This window comes from Periophthalmus magnuspinnatus, chromosome 24, assembly GCF_009829125.3.
Source record: "Periophthalmus magnuspinnatus isolate fPerMag1 chromosome 24, fPerMag1.2.pri, whole genome shotgun sequence".
NCBI lineage: Eukaryota > Metazoa > Chordata > Actinopteri > Gobiiformes > Gobiidae > Periophthalmus > Periophthalmus magnuspinnatus.
In genome coordinates this window covers 25,351,355-25,369,868 of record NC_047149.1, presented here as the reverse complement: position 1 = coordinate 25,369,868, position 18,514 = coordinate 25,351,355, and the positions used below count along the sequence as shown (strand labels likewise).

The window sequence follows — 18,514 nt, the reverse complement described above, 5'->3', positions numbered from 1 at the left end:
TAATCCAAATTTAAAAAAACGCCTATGATGCTACGTTTTAATTTGAAGCTAACAGCTATTGGAGATGTTTTTGCCTGCGATGTCCCACAGTATGGCATTAAACTCAACAGTCTCCATTGACAAAAGCAGTCAGCGCCACCACCAGTCTAAGTTACCGGTCAGATCTACGGAGAGGAGACGCCTCTCACAGTAAGAATAAAACATAATTTGTTTAGCAATAAAAACACGTTCAATAAAAATCAAAATGTAGAAGTTAAATGCATTACTCTGGAACATCTCAAGCAAAGCGATCACCATGGAGACAAGAAGACGACTCCTCACGCAAAAAAGTTACGTAAAAACCTCATTTCTAATGTTTTTTTTGAAGCGGGTCAGTACAGGACAGAAGTGTCTCCACCGTCTAAAGTGAAACGTCCCGTGTGAGGGTCTGAGGCTGGAGGGGACGAGGGACGGGACAATAAACAATAATATCGTTTATCGTGATAAAAAGGGTCCACAATAATCGTTCGTGGGGCTTTTTATATAATCGTGATAATCGTCAACAAAGATAATCACCATTTTATCACCAGAATGTGCAGAAAAAAGGAGGAAAGTCGACGGGGGGGACAAAGGCGTCTGTTGTCCCGGGGTTCAGGGGCCCAGAATTGGACTCTTTTCCTATTAATTTGTAATAAAATGGGGCCCATGTGAGACGTCTTGCCCCGGGGCCCCCAAAATATCAGTCGGCGGCCCTGCTCACCTTGACTTTTTTCTGTTTTTAGCCATAAATATCATGTTAAAGGAGGTATCAGCGTGTATTTTTGTCCTTATTCGCACAACTACCTCTATTTTACACTTCTGTCCATCCTTATTTTTCCTTTGATGCATCAAAAAAGTGTAATACCAGTTTAAACGGAAGAAAAATATAAAAAATGAAGGTACTTTTGAGTAACTTTTATGCAAACAAACAATGAAAAAACTATCTGGCCCGCTCCGAAACACTTTAAATTATATATCTGAACAATAATCCAACATTTATATAAGAGATTATGCAGATTGGATGTGGAAATGTTACAGACTGATAATAAAGTGTGACTCAAACATCGGTGAATGAAACAAAACACAACTCCAGGTCTGTTTTTGAGGAGGAAACGGCGTTAGAACATGATTTAAACCTCAGTGTATCCAGGCCTTTAACACACGTGATCGTTTTTACACCTTCGCCTCGGTAATTTGCAGCGTAAGACAAAAATAAAAGTGGTTCCTTTGTGATTTATGTGCACACGAAACGCTGTGGTCTCCAGGAGGAAACACACAGACCAGTCGTTCCGTCGCTTTGTGAAGTTAAGTACTTTAAAGGCGAACGATGGCGTCTTTCATCATCTCGTTGGGTTGTTCGCCGCGCTGGGAGATCGTACCGTCTAAGCGTGGGACGGTATTTAAATTTAGCGTCACGTGTGTCGTTATCGTGGCCAAAATAATTGCGATTAACGATTATATCACGATTATTAATAAAGCTGCAGTTCAAAATGTTCTGGATATGAATAATTTTAATCTGATGAATAAATTCCATGTTTAAAGAGCCGTTTTAGTCTCATCAGCGAAAACAACTACGATCTAGTGGAGAATATTCTGGATGAACAGGGCCGTCAACTGAAATTTGGGGGCCCGGGGCAAGACGTCTCACATGGGGCCCCTCTGATACAAATTAATAAGAAGAGAGTCCAATTCTGGGCCCCTGAACCCCGGGACAACAGACGCCTTTGTCCCCCCTGTCGACTTTCCTCCTTTTTTCTGCACATTCTGGTGATAAAATGGTGATTATCTTTGTTGACGATTATCACGATTATATAAAAAGCCCCACGAACGATTATATTGGGCCCTTTTTATCACGATAAACGATATTATTGTTTATTGTCCCGTCCCTCGTCCCCTCCAGCCTCAGACCCTCACACGGGACGTTTCACTTTAGACGGTGGAGACACTTCTGGCCTGTACTGACCCGCTTCAAAAAAAACATTAGAAATTAGGTTTTTACGTAACTTTTTTGCGTGAGGAGTCACCTTCTTGTCTCCATGGTGATCGCTTTGCTTGAGATGTTCCAGAGTAATGCATTTAACTTCTACATTTTGATTTTTATTACATGTGTTTTTATTGCTAAACAAATTATGTTTTATTCTTACTGTGAGAGGCGTCTCCTCGCCGTAGATCTGACCTGTAACTTAGACTGGTGGACCATACTGTGGGACATCGCAGGCAAAAACATCTCCAATAGCTGTTAGCTTCAAATTAAAACGTAGCATCACAGGCGTTTTTTAAAATTTGGATTATTCTAGACACTAAATCACAACTTCAAATCAGAATAGAACCTTAAACGGAACATTTTACTCTATTTTCTCTCAAACTGAAAATGCTCTGTTCCACCTTGTGATGTCATCATGTGGTGATACAGGAAGTGCTCCACTGTGTTTTTAAACTCCGCACACCTTCATTTCTAGAATCATTTGGATCATTTCTGTCTTGGAATTATTGCCACTTATCTCGACTGAACTAAAGGTAAAAGGAGATGTTAACGTGAAAACTACCACTTCATGACATCACAAGGTGGAACAGAGTGTTTATTATTAGTCTGTCTACATCTCCAAAGCTCAAAATAGTTACTCAGACATGTGTGGATGAAACAAAACACAGCTCCAGGTCTGTTTTTGAGGAGGTAACGGCGTTAGAACACGACTTAAAGCTCATTTAGTGTCATATAGGACTGTTAAAGATCAAAACTGGACAGAAATAAAAACTTGGAAATAAAAATTAATACATTTCCTAATCAGTATAACGTGGTGTTTTGGTGTTTTGGTGTAGTCGTGCGTTCTTGTCCTCATAATGCCGTGTGCGCTCCTCTTCCCTGTAGCAGCCTGCGATCGCGTCAGCCCCCCTCCTTCTGCTTGTTTATCAGCAGTAATTTGTGTTTCTCCATGTTCCGTTTTAAATTATGTATGAAATGTGTTTGTGTGTTTGTGCCTACTCAGCCTCTGTAACAAATCGTGCTTCTAAATTATATCGGCGCTCCCTCCGAAAAGCTGCCTCCAAAAAGCTCCCCCAAAAAACCTCCCTCCAAACAGCTTCCGTTAAATAGCTCCTCAAGAAAACCTCCTTCCAAAAAGCTCCTTCCCTCCGAATGGTTCTCTCCAAACAACTCTCTCCATAAAGCTCCCTCCAATGAGTTCCCTCTCAACAGCTTCTTCCAAAAAGCTCCCTCAAAAAGATTCCCTTCAGATGGCTCCCTCCAAACAGCTCCTCAAGAAAACCTCCCTCCAAAAAGTTCTCTCCAAACAACTCTCTCCATAAAGCTCCCACCAAAAAGTTCCCTCCAAACAGCTCCCTCCAGAAAACCTCCTTCCAAAAAGCTCCCTCCCTCCAAAAAGTTCTCTCCAAACAACTCTCTCCATAAAGCTCCCTCCGAACAGTTCCCTCCCAAAAGTCCCCACCAAAAAGCTCCCTCCAAAACGTTCTCTCCAAACAACTCTTTCCAAAAGGTTCCCTCCAAAAAGCTCCCTCCCAAAAGCTCCTTCCAAAAAGTCCCCACCAAAAGGTTCCCTTCAAATAGCTCCCACCAGACAGGTTCTTCCAATCAGTTCCCTCCCAAAAGCTTCTTCCAAAAAGCTCCCTCCAAAAAGTCCACACCAAAATGTTCCTTTCAAATAGCTTTCTCCAAAAAAAAAAAAAACTCCCCTAAAAGCTTCTTCCTAAGGCTCCCTCCAAACAGCTCCCTCAAAAAAGTTCCCTTCAGATAGGTCCCTCTAAGCAGCTCCCCCAAAAAAGCTTCCTCCAAACTCTTCCCTCCAAAAAGCTCCTTCCAAAAAGCTTCTTCCAATCAGTTCCCTCCCAAAGGTTTACTCCAAAAAGCTCCTTCCAGAGCTTCCTCCACAAAGCTCCCTCCAAAACGCTTCACACATTTAGAGAACAAAAATAGACTGTGGTAAAACGACTGAACAGAAGCAAATGGACGCGGCTGATTTGATTTGAAATGATCTTATTGTTTTTGTTTCCTGATTGTAGGATGTGATGAGGTGATATCGTCACATGGGGCAGGAGCCAGTTCCTCTGGTGATTATAGGAGAATTTTACAAGAAATATGCAAAAGATGAACCACAAATGTTCAGTCTAGTGTCACGACGCTAAGATTTCGATTTCGACCAAAGACAATGGTTGAAACTCAGAACTGATTTCAATCCCACACTGATAATTAAGTCTCAACTGCTCATTTGACGAAAACATAGTTAAAATCATTATATTTAAGACTTTACAAAACATTTTAACTATTTTTTTTCCCAGTTTGGCTATGTTTAGGTTTAGCTGTACCGACGTAATCTGCCACAAAACATCTTTTCTTTTGTAAGATTAATGAATTTGTACACAGACATTTTACTTCCTGTTTGTAAATCACAGTGTGGTTATAGTTTAAATCAAAAGTCTTTTATCGTGGCAGAACAACAACAGACAAGACAAGTTTATTTGTACAGAACAATTGATCCACAAAATAATGCAAAGTGTTTTACAAAATAAGAGACATTAAAATCACAATACAACAAATCGAAACATAAATAATCATAAAATGAACATTAGAAGAGAAGAGGCAGAATAAAACCCTTCAGTCGCTGGTTCCACATGTTTAGTCCCGTTTAGTCCCAGTTTAGTCCCGGTTTAGTCCCGGTTTAGTCCCGGTTTAGTCCCGGTTTAGTCCCGGTTTAATCCAGGTTTAGTCCCGGTTTAGTCCCGGTTTAGTCCCGGTTTAGTCCTGGTTTAGTCCCGGTTTAATCCAGGTTTAGTCCCGGTTTAGTCCTGGTTTAGTCCCGGTTTAATCCAGGTTTAGTCCAGGTTTAGTCCCGGTTTAGTCCCGGTTTAGTCCCGGTTTAGTCCCGGTTTAGTCCTGGTTTAGTCCCGGTTTAATCCAGGTTTAGTCCCGGTTTAGTCCTGGTTTAGTCCCGGTTTAATCCAGGTTTAGTCCAGGTTTAGTCCCGGTTTAGTCCCGGTTTAATCCAGGTTTAGCCCCGGTTTAGTCCCGGTTTAGTCCCGGTTTAACCCCGGTTTAATCCAGGTTTAGTCCCTGTTTAATCCAGGTTTAGTCCTGGTTCAGCCCCGGTTTAGTCCCCGTTTAATCCAGGTTTAGTCCCGGTTTAGCCCCGGTTTAGTCCTGGTTTAGTCCCGGTTTAACCCCGGTTTAATCCAGGTTTAGTCCCAGTTTAGTCCCCGTTTAATCCAGGTTTAATCCAGATTTAGTCCTGGTTCAGCCCCGGTTTAATCCCGGTTTAGTCCCGGTTTAGTCCCCGTTTAATCCAGGTTTAATCCAGATTTAGTCCCGGTTTAACCCTGGTTTAATCCAGGTTTAATCCAGATTTAGTCCTGGTTCAGTCCCGGTTTAGTCCCGGTTTAGCCCCGGTTTAGCCCCGGTTCAGTCCCGGGTCAGTCCTGGTTTAGTTCCGATATTGAACATTTTGATGGATCAAATATCTGTTCCGAGATATCGGTTCAGTCGATATCTCATTTTAGTTTTTGACGGGACAAACTTGACCCAAAAACCTCATATTTTTTGTCTGTTCTGTCGTCACTTATAAACGTATAAATAAATTACAAAACGCACTTGTATCATTTTTACCATACGCTGTTTTTGTTTAAAGGAAATAAATGTTCAGTGTCTGCCCTGGTATCGGTTGGTATCGGTTGGTATCGGTTGGTATCGGTTGGTATATTGGTGTGTCCTTTTATTATCTCAATATATTCTTTTATTTCTATTCTTGACACCTGTAGGACACTGATGTCTGTGAGAGCCATAAATAGTGACGGGGAAGCGCCTGGGGAGCTGAGACAGATGGAGCTGGAGACATTTTGAACCATGAGACAAAAACTGCACCTTTGGACGACTTTAAAGGGCCAGTATCACATGTTAAAAGGGCCGATATCACATGTTTAAAGGGCCAGTATCACATGTTTAAAGGGCCGATATCACATGTTTAAAGGGTCAATATCACATGTTTAAAGGGCCGATATCACATGTTTAAAGGGTCAATATCGCATGTTTAAAGGGGCCGTGTCACATGTTTAAAGGGGCCGTGTCACATGTTTAAAGGGGCCGTGTCACATGTTTAAAGGGCCAGTATCACATGTTTAAAGGGCCGATATCACATGTTTAAAGGGCCAGTATCACATGTTTAAAGGGCCGATATCACATGTTTAAAGGGTCAATATCACATGTTTAAAGGGCCGATATCACATGTTTAAAGGGGCCGTATCACATGTTTAAAGGGCCGATATCACATGTTTAAAGGGTCAATATCGCATGTTTAAAGGGGCCGTGTCACATGTTTAAAGGGGCCGTGTCACATGTTTAAAGGGGCCGTGTCACATGTTTAAAGGGCCAGTATCACATGTTTAAAGGGCCGATATCACATGTTTAAAGGGCCAGTATCACATGTTTAAAGGGCCGATATCACATGTTTAAAGGGTCAATATCACATGTTTAAAGGGCCGATATCACATGTTTAAAGGGGCCGTATCACATGTTTAAAGGGCCGATATCACATGTTTAAAGGGGCTGTGTCACATGTTTAAAGGGCCAATATCACATGTTTAAAGGGGCTGTGTCACATGTTTAAAGGGGCAATATCACATGTTTGAAGGGGCCGTGTCACATGTTTAAAGGGGCCGTATCACATGTTTAAAGGGCCAATATCACACGTTTAAAGGGCCAATATCACACGTTTAAAGGGCCAATATCACACGTTTAAAGGGCCAATGTCACACGTTTAAAGGGGCCGTGTCACATGTTTAAAGGGGCCGTGTCACATGTTTAAAGGGCCGATATCACATGTTTAAAGGGGCCGTATCACATGTTTAAAGGGCCGATATCACATGTTTAAAGGGGCCGTATCACATGTTTAAAGGGCCAATATCACACGTTTAAAGGGCCAATATCACACGTTTAAAGGGCCAATATCACACGTTTAAAGGGCCAATATCACACGTTTAAAGGGGCTGTGTCACATGTTTAAAGGGCTAATATCACATGTTTAAAGGGGCCGTATCACATGTTTAAAGGGCCTATATCACATGTTTGAAGGGGCCGTGTCACATGTTTAAAGGGTCAGTATCACATGTTTAAAGGGCCAGTATCACATGTTTAAAGGGCCAGTATCACATGTTTAAAGGGCCAATATCGCATGTTTAAAGGGCCAATATCACACGTTTAAAGGGCCAATATCACACGTTTAAAGGGCCAATATCACATGTTTAAAGGGCTAATATCACACGTTTAAAGGGGCTGTGTCACATGTTTAAAGGGCTAATATCACATGTTTAAAGGGCCAAAATCACATGTTTAAAGGGCCAGTATCACATGTTTAAAGGGCCGATATCACATGTTTAAAGGGCCGATATCACATGTTTAAAGGGCCAGTATCACATGTTTAAAGGGCCGATATCACATGTTTAAAGGGCCAATATCACATGTTTAAAAGGCCAGTATCACATGTTTAAAGGGCCAGTATCACATGTTTAAAGGGCCAGTATCACATGTTTAAAGGGCCAGTATCACATGTTTAAAGGGCCGATATCACATGTTTAAAGGGCCAATATCACATGTTTAAAGGGCCAATATCACATGTTTAAAGGGCCAATATCACATGTTTAAAGGGCCAGTATCACATGTTTAAAGGGCCAGTATCACATGTTTAAAGGGCCGATATCACATGTTTAAAGGGCCAATATCACATGTTTAAAGGGGCCGTTTTGTTTCATTCACACATGTTTAACACACAAACCCTGCATATTTAGGCTCTGTTCCACCTTGTGATGTCATCATGTGGTGATACAGGAAGTGCTCCACTGTGTTTTTAAACTCCACACACCTTCATTTCTAGAATCATTTGACTCATTTCAGCTTCTGTAATTGCCAAACTCTACTGAACTAAAGGTAAAAGGAGCTGTTAACTTGAAAAGTACCACTTGATGACATCACAAGGTGGAAGAGAGCGTTTTGAGCTTTGGGGATGTTAGTTTATGTAGTAAAAGTACTTTGCAGTGCTCTTTCGGGTCCATTATTGTATTTAGTGCAGTACTTTCTTTAATCCTGACTCTTATAGTGTCTCTAGTGCAGACTGTTGTTGTGTCCTTAGGCAAGACACTTCACCCACATTGCCTGTTGTGAATGAGGTGTGTGTGAGAGCGTTGTGGAGCCGATGGAGCAGATTTGCAGCCTCGCTTCTGTCAGTTTGTCCCAGGGCAGCTGTGACTATAGAATGCTGTCAGTCAAACGTTTGGACACGCCCCCTCTCATTTAAGTTGTTTTTCTTTATTTTTACAACTTTCTACATTTTATATACACAGAAAACATCAAATATATGTAGAGACGAATGGAATTATGTATCAAGGAATATTTTTTATTTTTTTTATATTCAAATCCTCCGCACTTTGCTTTGTCGAAAAATATTTAGTAGAGTTATTTCACTTTTTTTATTTACTACATATTTCCATATATTTTACTTTATATATTTGACATCTTCTATTTGTGTATAAAATGTAGAAAGAAAATAAAAAAATTAAAAATTATATATATATTATTTTATTTTAATTATATATATATTATATTTTAGCGTCATCTCATATGAAGTGAATGAATAATGCACTTTAAAGCAAAATGGGTCAAATACATCCATAGACTGTTTATATAAATGGACATAGCTAACCTGCTAGCCGCCACCGCCGCGCTCCAAACAGGAAGTGAGCACGTGCGCACTTTTGGCTCCATCGACTTGTCATTTTGGTCTTTTTATTTCACTATTGTGTCTGTAAATCGAGATATGAACATTAATAACAGACAAATCAGTCGCCTTCTTTCCCAAACGTCTCTCCCGCTAGCGTTAGCAACAGGTTTGATTGACAGCGTTGCTAAGCGCTCGCTCCCTGCTAAACCAGTGGTGCAGGCAGGAAACGGGCGTTACCTTCAACTGCCTCGCTCCGGATTGGCTCTTTGGTTGCTATGATACTCATGGTCGGAATTCCAAAGACACAACTTTGCTAGCTGCTAACTGCTAGCCTCGATTAGCTTCATTTGACTGGAGCTTAGTCCACATTTTCTGGATTAATTTCTTCATTATAAAATATTCCAATGTCGCGTACTGTTGTTGTTGAAGAATTCACCGTGCTTTACCTGTATGGATGCGCTAGCTTGATTGAAGTGGCAGTAAATTGCGCAGATTAGCCTCCACGTCTCTGTCCGTCAGCCCCAGGGCAGCTGTGGCACCAGAGTTACGTCACCTCCGTCCTGAGCGACTGAGACGTGAATGAAAAATGGTCCAAACTGTACTGTACGATCTGGAGTGTGAAAATGGTTTTAATATTACATGAACCTCACTCATGTTCAGAGCTCTCCGTTTTGCGTCTGAGATAATGGGAGTCCTGATGTGGGGGCGGGTGTCGCGTGGGGGGCGGGTGTCGCTTGGGGGCGGGTGTCGTCCGTCTGAGGTGACACAGATTCACCTGAAGGACCCGAGTGTTCTCAAAGTACTTTACAATCTGGACATAAATTCAGCCGCACAGAGCGACGAGTTCAGCTGGAGAGAGTAAAAACCAAAATATACGATTCAGATGATTTAATAGTTTAGATTAAAGATGCATTATGTCACTTTTCTGGTGAGGGGTGCGCCACTTGAATCAGGTGTTAAACGTCCTGTATTACGCAAAAGTGACTCTTGTGTCTAAATATTTATATATCATGGTATTTCATTGCCATAATTATTTTTTTTTTTGGTTTATTTTACAAAACTAAATTGCAGCAGAACCTAAATGTACATATTGTGATGACAGTGGCTCAGTTGGCTGATCTGAAGGTTGCCAGTTCAAATCCCAAACTGGACATAAACATCATTGATATATCACCTAAAGTTACTTCACTTACTTCGCCAAAATGAACTAAAGGCAGATTGTGTACTAATAATAATAGTAACATCCCCACTAGAAGTAAGTAGCAACAGAAATAATAGTGTTAATATTATAGTAGTTTGTAGTATTAGGTCGTAGTCATGATGGTAGTAGTAGTAGTAGTAGTAGCATAAGATATATAAACTGGCCACATTTGTCAGTACATAGATATATTTGGTTTATTTTTGCAGTGTTCAGTCTGGTCCTATTTCTGAACCAGCCCGAGCAGCCTGTTAGCTCGTTGCTGTTAGCTTGTTCCTGTTAGCTCATTGCCGTTAGCTTGTTGCTGTTAGCTCGTTCCTGTTAGCTCATTGCTTTTAGCTCGTTCCTGTTAGCTCGTTCCTGTTAGCTCGTTCCTGTTAGCTCGTTCCTGTTAGCTCGTTGCTGTTAGCTTGTTGCTGTTAGCTCGTTCCTGTTAGCTCGTTGCCCTTAGCTCGTTGCTGTTGGCTCCTTCCTGTTAGCTTGTTGCTGTTAGCTCGTTCCTGTTAGCTCGTTGCCCTTAGCTCGTTGCTGTTGGCTCCTTCCTGTTAGCTTGTTGGTGTTAGCTTGTTGCTCTGAGCTAGCGCTGCTCTGTCTCAGCCCATGATTCAGCTCTTGGTGCTGCCCAGCTTCACTCACAGCTCAGAGGTGACTGCACTGAACCCAGCACTATAGTAACACAACACTACACTAACACTACACAAACACTACACTACACTAACACTACACAAACACTACACTACACTGACACTACACAAACACTACACTACACTAACACTATACTTCACTAAAACTATACTATACTGACACTATATTAACACTACACTAACAAGACATTAACAGTACACTAACACTATATTAACGACACTAACACTATAGTAACACAACACTACACTAACACTACACAAACACTACACTACACTAACACTACACAAACACTACACTACACTGACACTATACTTCACTAAAACTATACTATACTGACACTATATTAACACTACACTAACAAGACATTAACAGTACACTAACACTATATTAACGACACTAACACTATAGTAACACAACACTACACTAACACTACACAAACACTACACTACACTAACACTATACTTCACTAAAATTATACTATACTGACACTACACTGTACTAACACTACGTTAACAATACACTGCACTATACTAACACTGCACTACACTAACACTATATAAACACTACACTAACACGACACTAACACTATACTTCACTAAAACTGTACTATACTGACACTACACTGTACTAGCACTGTGTTAACAATACACTAACACTACACTACACTACACTACACTGACACTATACTATACTAACACTATATTAACGACACTAACACTATACTTCACTAAAACTATACTATACTGACACTATACTACACTAGACTGTACCAACACTACACTATACTACACTATATTACACTATATTAACACTACACTACACTAACACTACACCAACAGAACATTATACTACACTAACACTACACTACAGTTAACTATACTAACACTAACACTATACTATCCTTACTCTGCCCTTCACTGCTGTTGTGGTCTGTTTTTTTTCCCCTCCGCTCCTCTGCTCCTCCTCTCCGTAGCTCCGGCTCGTCCTTTGCCGTTGTCTCGTGTCTAAACGTCTTTAACTGTCACTGTGATGATGTCATCTTCAGGGGTCATCGTCGGGGCTAAAAATAGGACGAGGTCGTCGGCCAAAAGATCAGATCTGAGTTTGTTATGTAACAGATTTTGAAGTGAGTGAGATTTTGAGATTGGATTTATTTTATTGGATTTAGTTTGGATTTTCAGATTTGCCTCATGTTCTTAAAAAAAACATCATGTCGTTTTTAAAGTCTCCAGAAAAACATGAGTTTGATTTGTACTTTTACAATCCTGATACTTAAAGTTTAGTTTGTGCAAAAATATTGAGTGAAATATTAAACAGAGAGAGAGAGATGAGAAGAGAGAGAAAAAGACATGGAGAGAGAGACAGGCAGAGAAAGGGAGAAAGACATGGAGAGAGAAATATTGAGAGAATGAGAAAGCGAATGAGGATGAAAGAGATGGGGAGAGAGAAGAGACAGAGAGAGAAATGGCGAGAGAGAATGAGAGAGTGAATGAGGATGAGAGCGGAATGAGCGGAATAAGGACGGAAGACAGGGAGAGAGAAGAGAGTAAGAACAGCATGGAGAGAGATGGACAGAGAAAGCGAAAAAGAGAGAAAGAACCAGAAAGAGAGAGCGGGAAAGAGAGGGAGGGAGGGAGAGAGAAACAAAGAGAGAATGAGAAAGAGAGCGAATGAGGACGAGAGACAGAGAAAGAGAGATGTGGAGAGAGAAGAGACAGAGAAAGAAAGACATGGAGAGAAGAGAGAGACAGGGAGAGAAAGGGAGTGAGAGAGAATGAGAGAGCGAATGAGGACGGAAGACAGAAACAGATGGGGAGAGAGAAGAGAGAGAGATACAGAGAAAGCGAAAAAAAGAGACAGAACCAGAAAGAGAGGGAGGGAGGGAGAGACAAACAGAAAGGGAGAAAGAGAATGAAAAAGAGAGCGAATGAGGACGAGAGACAGAGAAAGAGAGATGTGGAGAGAGAGGAGACGGAGAGAAAGAATGAGAAAGAGAGCAAATGAGGATGAGAGACAAAGAGATGGAGAGAATGAGAAAGAGACCGAATGAGAGACAGAAAGAGAGATGGGGAGAAAGAAGAGAGAAAGAAAGACATGGAGAGCGAGAAGGAGGGAGAGAGACAGACATGGAGAAAGAGAAAGAGCGACAAAGAGAGGGAGAGGGAGAGAGTGAAGGAGGAGAGATAGAGCTGTCTTTGTCTTCCCTGAGAACAATGACCACAGACCCCAGACAAGGCGTCGCATTCAGGGCCTCGTGATATTTTGTCCCTGTGACACTGAACGTCCCAAACACGTCTCCACTTTGTCCAGAGGTTTGGGGCCCGAGAAAAACACAAACCAAAACCAGCCAAAAAAAAAAAAGGCTGGAATTCACTTGGCCCGAGTCTGAGATATGTGTCAACCTCCACAAAAACCTCCACAAACACCCAACCTTTTCTCCACCTCTTTGGCCCTCGCTCCATTGTTGTTCTTTATTTGTGAGGTTATGTAACGTCGCTGCACCAGATTTTTGGGCGTCTTGGACAGAGCCTGTTCTATTTTCTGTTTTTGCAGCTCAAACTCTAAAAGAACATTTCTGAACAATGTTTGGAGCGTCAGAAGTGGGAAAAAGGACAAACTCTGCTCTTTTTACGTGTTTTTTTTTACACCGTCTGACTGTGATTGGCTGTTGGACTGTAGACCATTGTGTCGTGCGTCCTGATTGGCTGTTGGACTGTAGACCATTGTGTCGTGCGTCCTGATTGGCTGTTGGACTGTAGACCATTGTGTCGTGCGTCCTGATTGGCTGTTGGACTGTAGACCATTGTGTCGTGCGTCCTGATTGGCTGTTGGACTGTAGACCATTGTGTCGTGCGTCCTGATTGGCTGTTGGACTGTAGACCATTGTGTCGTGCGTCCTGATTGGCTGTTGGACTGTAGACCATTGTGTCGTGCGTCCTGATTGGCTGTTGGACTGTAGACCATTGTCCATCAGTCTCCTCCGTGCCGTGTCTCCTGTCCAGTACAGAATGTGTTCAGACAAATTTACATAAACGTCGGATCTCAGTGTGAGTCTGAAGTGCTGTACGTTTGCAATTTGTTTTCTCCCCGACAAAACCCACAATGTCGATGAAACGTTCTGCACCGACAAAGACGCCTACGAAGGTTTGAACTTTGAGAGAGTTTAAACGAGAGAGAAATGTGAGAAAATGTTAACGCCTGTGTGAGAAAAGTGTATAAAGTGTGTGGTGAGGGGTTTTACAGACAAAAACAGAGAAGAGAAAGAAAGACATGGAGAGAGAGAGAGAGGAGAAAGAGAGAGACATGGACGTCCCAAGTTACGGGTCAGATCTGTGGAGTGAAGCAGGTTTGCAGTGTTGGTATAAAACGTACACAAATAGTTGAAAGTCCTCCACAAATTTCAGTGTAGTCCATTCCATTTTAAAATGTTCTCGACGATTAGAACACCCAAAACATCTTCAAACATCTCTACTAAGTTGTTTCGATACCAATACCGATACTGGTATTGGCAAAAGCTCCGATACTGCACATTTTTAAGGTATCAGACCAAATCACTGATACCACTCTGTATTTTCCAGAACGAGAACCCGCAGATGTGAGCGCTGCCACTGTTTACATCTACGGCTAATGCTAACGCTAACGCTAGCGCTCAGATCCGGTTAAACGCAGACTGTGGAGCTTCTGCGGACACTTAAAACACGCTAATAACGACAGAAAAGACGTTTGTGTCGATATCAGAACAACTCTAACCTCGCCTTTTCCTCGCCGCAGGTTTGCCAGGGTTTTCCAGCATGTTTGGGAAGAAGAAGAAACGCTTGGAGATCTCTGCGCCGTCCAACTTCGAGCACCGCGTCCACACGGGATTCGACCCCCGGGAGCAGAAGTTCACCGGTCTGCCCCAGCAATGGCAGAGCCTGCTGGCCGACACCGCCAACAGACCCAAGCCCATGGTCGACCCGTCCTACATCACCCCCATACAGCTCGCCCCCATGAAGGTACAAGGGGGGCGGGGCCAACCAGGCAGACTTCACACTCCCCAGACGCTTCACATACACAACCAGACAAACGTTTGGACACAGTATTTTTATTTTTACTACGTTATACATTTTATTTACACACAGAAGACCCTATTTTCCGGAGTTTACGTCGCTCTGGAGTATAAGTCGCACCAAAAAAAAAGCATAATAATGAAGAAAAAAACATTTATAAGTCACATTTTTTGGGGGAAATTTATTTTACAAAATCCCAGACCAAGAACAGACATTTTATCTTTAAAGAGAAGTTATAATAATAATAATAAAATGTGGAACAACAGGCTGAATATCAGTACATCACACTAACGTAACACATTTATATTTATTCAGCGACATGAAGCACAGACAGAACTGAACACGTGTCTGGTTTGTTAACGTAAGATATTAACAGTTAATCAGATAAATAAAGCAGAAAAGACAAGAAAACAAGTTTACTCTGGAGATGTGAAATTATGTATTTGACTAATTTCACATATAAGTCGCACAAACTATGAAAAAAGTGACACGTAGTTCGGAAAATACGATATATGGAATTTTGTAGTAAAGAAAAAACTTAAATAACTGTATTAAATGTTTGGACAAAGCAAAGGCTGTTCAGGATTTGAATATTTCGTATAAAAAATCGATTTTTTGATTGGACCATGTACTGAAGTATTCCTCCCAACACTACAAATATATCATCAAATATATACAAAACTTCAACTAATAATTTTGAGTTGCTTTGACTTATATTTTTTACATAAACACATATATAGAGATAGATATACTTCCATATTATGAAACACAAAGATAAAATCCAGTTTAATCTCTTGCTCAGTGGTTTTAGGGCAGGTCTCCCGCTCACACCGTAGCAATTCTGCCCCCTACTGGCCGAAAAACACTGCCACGTTACTTCAACCTTTTATTCTCCACACGAAACGTCACTTTGTGCATGTGTGTTGTGTCATGGTTGTGTCTCTTGTGTCAAACCTTCCGTGTGTCTCCTCTGGTGTGTTGTTGTTCATTCACTCACAAAATAGTACTTTTATTATTATTTTATTTATGATTTAATTTGTATATCTGCATGTCAGTTTAGTGTTTTATGAATTTTCTCTGGTCCTGAGCGTGTCCTGCTCGTGCGACTCGGACCAGGACGTCTCTGAGCCAGTGAACTTTATACTTTATACTTTATACTTTATACTTTATACTTTATACTTTACATCTGTGGCTCCAGAACAACAAGTCCAGGCTCAAATATAAAACACAATGATTTAAAATGACTTGACAAGAGTTTGGACACGACTTATTCTGCATTCAAGTCATTTTAACATCTTCAGATCATAAATTTGACAGTGTCCAGACGCAACGTTACTGCAAAATGAAGCTGATAATTGTTGCTCAACTTTGGACTTTTACAAAAATAAGATACAGATTAAAGTTGGATTTTTTATTTAGATTTTTAATAAAGTTTTGCAATTGTTCTACTTATTAGACAGAATATTTGACTCGCAATTTTCTTCCAATTTTACAGAGTATTCAGTCTATTTTTACAGAAATTGTGTAGTTTGTTACTTTATTTTATTTTTTTTATTATAGTGCATAAGGTTTTGTGAGTTTTTTTACAGTGCGCACACGTTGGCACACGTTAGTACACGTTGGCACACATCGGCACACGTTGAGACACACATTGACACATGCTGGCACACACTGGCACACGTTAGCACACATGTTGGCACACATTGGCACACATGGGCACACGTTGAGACACACATAGACACACACTGGCACACGTTAGCACACACTGGCACACGTTAGCACACACTGGCACACGTTAGCGCACACATTAGCACACACTGGCACACACAGGCACACGTTAGCACACATGTTGGCACACATTGTCACGCACACACTGGCACACATGGGGACACGTTGAGACACACATTGAGACACATGCTGGCACACACTGGCACACACATTGGCCCACATTGGCACACGTTGGCACACACACTCGCACATACTGGAACACATTGGCACACATTAGCACACATTGGCACACACGTTGGCACACATGTTGGCACACACATTGTCACACATTGGCACACGTTGGCACAGGAGGGGATATCTCTGAAGAGGCGTGGCCAGGGAATAACGCTCTTGCTCTCTTCACAGATATCTCCCAAGAAAGTGCGGCCGTCTGAAACGCCTTTGGTTAAAGTATGACTCTTCCCTTCTTCCCCTCCTCTCACATACACTGAAAAAACCTCTGCACCAGCCAAACCGCCTTAAAGCTGCAACGTGCAACTTTTCTGGTCTCTGGGGAGATGTTGTCCCGCAGTGTGGCTTTAAACACATCTAAATGGGCACATGTTTAAATATGTGTTAGTGAAGTTATGTTGAATTTGCCTCTCCGTAGATCTGACCTGTAACTTGGCTTTGTGGTGCCGTCTGATGAGAGAAGTTTAATGCCACACTGTGGAACATGGGTAAAGCAGAAACATAAGCTAATGGTGTGTGCTCTCCGCTGGAAAAGTTACACCGTGCTGCTTTAAATTCAGAATATTACACTGGTGAAACGACGAGTCAAATAAAAATATCTGGACTTGAGTCGGTTTTGACGAGTTACTCGCCAACAGGAAGGAGAGATTTTTTCTCCCCCTCTCTCTTTCCTCCCTCTCTCCTCCCTCTCCCTTTCCTCTCTACCACTCTCTCCTCCTTCTCTAGTCTCTCCCTCTATCTTTCCTCTCCCTCTCTATACCCCTCTCTCCTCCTCTTTCCTCCCTCTGTACCACTCTATCCTCCGCATCTCCCCCTCTCCTCCCTCCCTCTCTTTCCTCGCTCACTCTCTCTACCACTCATTCCCCCGGCTCTCCTCCTTCTCTCCCTCGTTCCTCCCTCTCTCTCTCTTTTCTCTCTACTTCCCTCTCCTCCTCTTCTCCCCCCTTTCCTCCTTCTCTCCTCCATCTCCTTTTCCTCTCTACCACTCTCTCCTCCTTCTCTAGGTTCTCCCTCTCTCTCGCTCCCTCGTTCCTCCCTCTCTCCCTCTCTCTTTCCTCTCTACTGCTCTCTCCTCCTCTTCTCCCCCCTCTTTCCTCCCTCACTCTTTCCCACCTCCCTCCCCCTCTCTTTCCTTCCTTTCTTTCTCTGCGTCCCTCCCACCCTCTTTCCTCTCTCCCACCCTCTCCTCCTCTTCTCTCCCTTCTCTTTCCTCCCTCGCTCTCTCTAACACTATCTCCTCGCTCCCTCCCTCTCTCTTTCCTCTCTACTGCTCTCTCCTCCTCTTCTCCCCCCTGTTTCCTCCCTCTCTCCTCCTTCCCTCTTTCCTCTCTCCCTCGCTCTCTCTACCACTCTTCTCGCCCTCCTTCTCTCTTTCCTCCTCTCTTTTTTTTTAACATTTTGATTATTTCAGTTTAATTTTAAGTTCATAAAGTTTTATATTTTGATTTAAACTCGTTCTTTTGGCAGTAACAGTCAGAATGTTCCAGAATGTTCCAGAATGTTCCAGAATGTTCCAGGTTGTTCTCGGGTCCAAAGCTTCATATTTTCCAGTGTAATTGTTTTGAGTCTTTGTGATCTTTTAAATGTTCCGTGTCTCAGACTGAGCGTTTTGTCTGGTGCAGATGTGTTTTTTCGGTCGTAGATCTGTTTGTTCCATGTCTCTGTGGAGGCGGAGCTATGGACCATCCAAACATCCGAGTGTAGAGTCTCATCCACAGCATGGCTCTGAACCACGGTAGAAGCATGGGCCCTCTCTCCTTTTACCCCATCTCTCTATCGCTCCTCTCTCCTCTTTTTTACGTCTCCCTCTCTATTCTCTCGCCCCTTTCCTCTTTTTCTTTTCCGCTTTCCTCTTTCTTTCCACTATCTCTCCTCCCTGCCCTCTCCCCTCGTCTCTATCTTACACTCCCTCTCTCTAATCTCTTTTT

General features: G+C 42.1%; 1 protein-coding gene across 2 annotated transcripts in view; it reads left to right on the top strand.

Annotated features, from left to right (window-relative positions):
• The window catches only part of pak5 (p21 protein (Cdc42/Rac)-activated kinase 5), a 121,670-nt gene that overhangs the window by 39,392 nt on the left and 63,764 nt on the right, over positions 1-18,514 (top strand). The window contains exons 2-3 of one of the 2 annotated variants that reach the window (XM_055232054.1): positions 14,350-14,573; positions 16,761-16,805. In XM_055232054.1, coding sequence (XP_055088029.1) covers positions 14,370-14,573; positions 16,761-16,805 — 249 coding nt within the window. In that variant the 5' untranslated portion in view covers positions 14,350-14,369. The remainder of the gene's footprint in view (positions 1-14,349; positions 14,574-16,760; positions 16,806-18,514) is intronic. The other variant, XM_033991232.2, reaches the window with a different exon arrangement.